At 49.1% G+C, this 4,845-nt stretch overlaps 1 protein-coding gene across 1 annotated transcript; it reads right to left on the reverse strand.

Moving 5' to 3' along the window:
- Positions 1 to 1,573: 1,573 nt before the first annotated feature.
- Positions 1,574 to 4,382, reverse strand: LOC121620082 (uncharacterized protein K02A2.6-like). Its single transcript, XM_041956019.1, is given in 2 exon segments — positions 1,574 to 2,297; positions 2,299 to 4,382. Coding segments are annotated over 2 exon segments (2,808 nt in total).
- Positions 4,383 to 4,845: the final 463 nt, after the last annotated feature.

Genomic DNA, 4,845 nt, shown 5'->3' on the forward strand with positions numbered 1-4,845 from the left:
CCTAGGGATACAATGAGAGGGATGTGATCTCCAACATTGAGCTTATTGATTTAAAATGGCAAAGTGAAACGCCATAAAAATGTCTTTCTGAAATATCTCTTTTTTGTAAACAGGCGAAAGATAAGAAATCGCTAAGAAATAGAGAAAAGGGGAGCAAATCGACATTTGAATATAAAATTAGACTGTAATATTATCTTATGACATTTGGATGTAAGTAGGCTGGGTGACCCGAACTCAGAAAAATATATTTCAAAAAGCAAGTGTTCATATAGTTTGGGCTCACACAGTAGCACTAGAGGTCTCATGCATCCTCTTCTCCCGCCTGTGTTTGCTGATCGGAGCCTGGCAGGCGTTCAGCGAACAGGCGCGCCTCTTCCGCATCTGCACTGCATTACTTTCTTCAGAATTTCCTCAAAGACGTGGCAGTAGTGCACCCTAATAATGAAATGCCGAGGTGGCTCGCCATCCTCTGGACGTGTTCGCAGAGCCCTATGAGCCCGGTCGATCAGTAGGCTGTTGTCAAGCTGTTGGACCTCTGCTAGTAATTGTGCCACAAAGTCTCTAGATTTCTTTCCACTCTCAAGCCCCTCTTTAACCCCGGCTATTCTCAAATTCTGCCGTTTAGAACGCCCCTCAAGATCCAGGCACTTTTCTGAAAGTTCGCTTACTTGACGCTGTAAAGTCTTAACGATAGCTTCGAGCTCCACAACAACATCGGAAGTAGCATTAGCCGATTCGGTCAAACTTTTCAGCGTCTCATCTTGGCCATCGAGGCGAGCATGTACAGTGATAAAAGCATTGTCACTTTCCTCCTTGTAAGCAGCAATTTCACTTCTCAAGACTGTACTCACGTCGGCAATCTTTTCATCGATTTTGGCGCAAATGTCCGATTTAACTTGTGACAAGTCTGCTTGAAGGGCTGCTATGGCGGCTAGCACCGCCTGTTGATCCGAGTTTTGAGTGTTAGCATCCGGATTGTCTTTCCCACTCCTACTCGTGGCTTCGTTTGGGCCTCCACCTTCAGGCGTTTCGGTCTTGGAGTTCACCTTCGATTTGCCCATTTGTAATGCTCTTTCGAAACTTTGGGTTACCTTAACTCTTTCAGAGTTAAGGTTAACTCTGGGTCAGTTACCGTAGTTATTGCATATTTACTGACCTTAAAACAGTAAGAAGACTCGGGAAGCAGGAGTAAGCTCAAGGGAGACGCTTTACTGAATTCCACCTTTTTTTTACAACACTAGATCCGGGTTACCCATCATTCCCAGACTCAACCTCAACTACGGCAAGGGGGTATGGACAATTACAACAAACATAACATTTCCTTCCCCCTTAAAACAGACGTCCCCTATACACAAGAATGGCAAATAACTCAAAATCGTGTTTTATAAAAAAGAATGTAATAAACATCAACAAGGGGTAAATTAGAACCTTTTTTTTTTTTTTTTTTTTTTTTTTTTTTTAAAACACACACTGACACAAACAGAACCTACGGGATGAGGGTAGACTGCCTCACCCCGTGACGGCATCCCTGAGTGTTATTCTGACCCAGATGGTTGGGCATGCCGTACTAAATTCACAAGTCCATTCGCTTGGGGGAACGCCGCTCCCTCTCTGGATATCGGCGCTCTCGGGAAGGGCCTGGTGTAACGCCCCTTGGGGACGTTGATGGCACCCCAGGAGAAGGCGGTGGCAATTCCGCCTGTATCTCTGGCGGAGTATCAGGTACAGCTCCCTCAGGAACGGAAACCGCCCCAGGGGCCGCCGTGGTCTCAGCAACGTCATCCTCCACTAGATCCCCACTGCCACCCGTGGAGGGCGGTGCGGGTGCTGGTGCAGCGCTCAGTAGGATTTGGTCGACATGCCTCCTCCACCTACGACCATCAGCAGTCTGGAGGGTGTACGAGACTGGACCTGTCTTGGCCACTATGGTCGCCTGCACCCACTGTGGACCTGCACTGTAGTTCCTGGCCAGTACGTGGTCACCAGGTACGAAGCTCCTTTCCTTGGTCTGTTTACGCTGTTGTACCTGTTTCCCTTGATTCTCTTGAACGGTGTCTTTCACAACAGCAGGTTTAAGCAGATCGAAGTGAGTCCGCAGGTCCCTCTTGAACATCAAGGATGCTGGGGAAGACTTTGTTGTAGCATGGGGTGTATTTCTGTAAGTTAGCAGAAATCGGTGCAGCCGCTGATGAAAGGACCCCTGACCCTCAGACGTCTTCAGTGCATGTTTAAGGGTTTGCACAAACCTTTCAGCTAACCCGTTGGTAGCTGGATGAAAGGGTGCTGATTTGATGTGCGCCGTTCACTTGTAAGAAGGTGCTCATTTCTTCTGACACTAGCTGGGGCCCATTGTCAGAAACCAATTGTGTGGGACATCCAAAACGGCTGAACATTTCCCCAATTTTCTCAATGGTTTTAGCTGCCGTGGTTGATTTCATAACGGCTACCTCAGGCCATTTGCTATGGGCATCCACGGCAACCAGAAGCATCTGGCCCTCTACTGGCCCCGCAAAATCTACATGGACCCGCTGCCATGGTTCTTCTGGGAACTCCCAAGGGTGTAAGGGCGCGAGCTGGGGCATGTTCCGGACCCTCTGGCATGTGTGGCAGCACTTGGCCACGCTCTCAATCTCTCGGTCCACTCCTGGCCACCAAAAGAAACTCCTAGCCAATTCCTTCATGCGCACAATGCCGCTATGGCCCGCATGCAGTTGTTGCAGAACAGTCTTTCGAAGTGTTGGTGGAATGACCACCCTTCTCCCCCACAGCAAACATCCCGACTGTATTGACAGCTCTGTCTTCCTTGACAGGTAAGGCTGGTAACCTGGGATGTTGCAAATGGAGTGCCCTCTTGCTACCATATCCATGACCCCCGCCAACACAGGATCAGTGCGAGTCGCCCTCTTCACCTGTACAGCAGTAACCGGTGCGCCCTCTACCTGGCTAAAGTAGAAGATCTCTGCACGGCTGTCGGGTTTGGTAACAGGCAATGGAAGCCTAGATAAGCCATCCGCATTTTGGTGTCGGTCTGCTTTGCGATATTTGATCTCGTATGAATGGCCCAATAACAGCAGGGCCCAACGCTGCATGCGGCTCGCTGCCAAAGATGGTATGCCGGAGTGTGGCCCCAGAATCGTGGTGAGAGGTCTGTGATCAGTCAGGAGGGTAAACCGCCGCCCGTACAGGTATTGATGAAAACGCCGGACCCCGAAGACAATGCCCAGGGCTTCTCTCTCAATTTGTGCATAGTTAGACTCTGCCTTATTCAATGTTCGCGACGCGAAAGCAATAGGTTTTTCATCCCCATTTGGCAATATGTGGGATATGACAGCCCCTACTCCATAAGGAGAAGCATCGCAGGCGAGTTGAATGGGTAGAGAGGGGTCAAAGTGTGTGAGCACCTCCGACTTCAACAGGGTATCCTTAGCTAGCTGAAAAGCATGCTGACACGCTTCACTCCATTTCCAGGCCTTTCCTTTACAGAGCAGGCTGTGTAACGGTTTCAGTATGGATGCTAAGTTGGGTATAAACCGGCCATAGTAGTTTAGTAAGCCCAGAAAAGAGCGTAACTGACCTACATCCTCGGGTGGCGGGGCATCTGCAATGGCACGGCTCTTGGAAGGCGTGGTGTGCAATCCACTGGCATCGATAACATGCCCCAGGTATTCGACTGACGGCTTAAAGAATTCGCACTTGTCCTTGCGCACTCTAAGGCCATAATCCTGCAAGCGCTGGAGGACCGCGTCCAGGTTGCGTAGGTGTTCTTCATCGGTGGCTCCCGTGCAGAGGATGTCGTCAAGGTAGCATTGAGTGCCAGGGAGGCCATTGAGGATCTGTTCCGTGGCCCGCTGGAAATGGGCAGGGGCTGATGTGACTCCGAAAGGAAGTCGACAGTATCTGAACAGGCCCTTTTGTGTCGTTACGGTGAGAAGCTCACGAGACTCTTCTTCAACTACCATTTGTAAGTAGGCCTGATTTAGATCTATTTTGCTAAACTTTTGTCCGTGACTAAGTCCAGCAAACAAATCATCAATGTGTGGCAGGGGATATTGTTCTGGAGCAAATACAGGATTCAGAGTCACCTTGAAATCCCCACAAATTCGGATATCCCCATTTCTCTTGGACACTGGGACAATAGGCGTGGCCCACTCACTAATTGCTACTGGCTCTAGCACACCACTGGTGACCAGGGCATCCAGTTCAGCATCGACCTTCGAGCGTATAGCATAGGGCACAGTTCTAGGTTTCAAGAATTTTGGCCTCGCCTCTGTTTTGAGGCTGAGTTTAACAGTAATGTCTTTCATTTGGCCCAGCTCATTTTTGAAAACATCTTGGTGCCTTTGTAAAACAGTTTCTAGTTTCCTGGCGCTTGGAGACAACATCTTTACGGTTTGCCAGTTTAGTCTCAGACTCTCTAGCCAGACTCTTCCCAAGATAGAAGGGCAATTACCCTTAGTCACATAGATGGGGAGTTTTCTCACTTGATCTTCGGTTCTAACGGTAACGTCAGTCATACCAGCCATTGGCACTGGCTCCCCGAGGTAAGTGCTAAATCGGGTGTCTGAGGGTCGCAAAGGCAAATGTTGTAGGTGCTTCCTATACAACTTTTCAGATAGAATGGATGCTTTGGATCCAGTGTCAATCTGCATGCTTATTGGGTGTCCCTCTAACAGGGGTTTTGCCCAGTACCCCTCATCATCTGCATCAACCTTATTTATCTTCAGAGCATGCACACTCACCTCTGATTCCTCACTGGACTCACTAGACTGCTCGTTTTGTCTCACTGCATGAACGGGCCTCTTTTTCTTGTCCCTCCTGTAGTCTTGCCTGTTTTCGACAGTTTTG

This window comes from Chelmon rostratus, chromosome 16 (assembly GCF_017976325.1).
Source record: "Chelmon rostratus isolate fCheRos1 chromosome 16, fCheRos1.pri, whole genome shotgun sequence".
In the NCBI taxonomy this organism is placed as follows: Eukaryota; Metazoa; Chordata; class Actinopteri; order Chaetodontiformes; family Chaetodontidae; genus Chelmon; species Chelmon rostratus.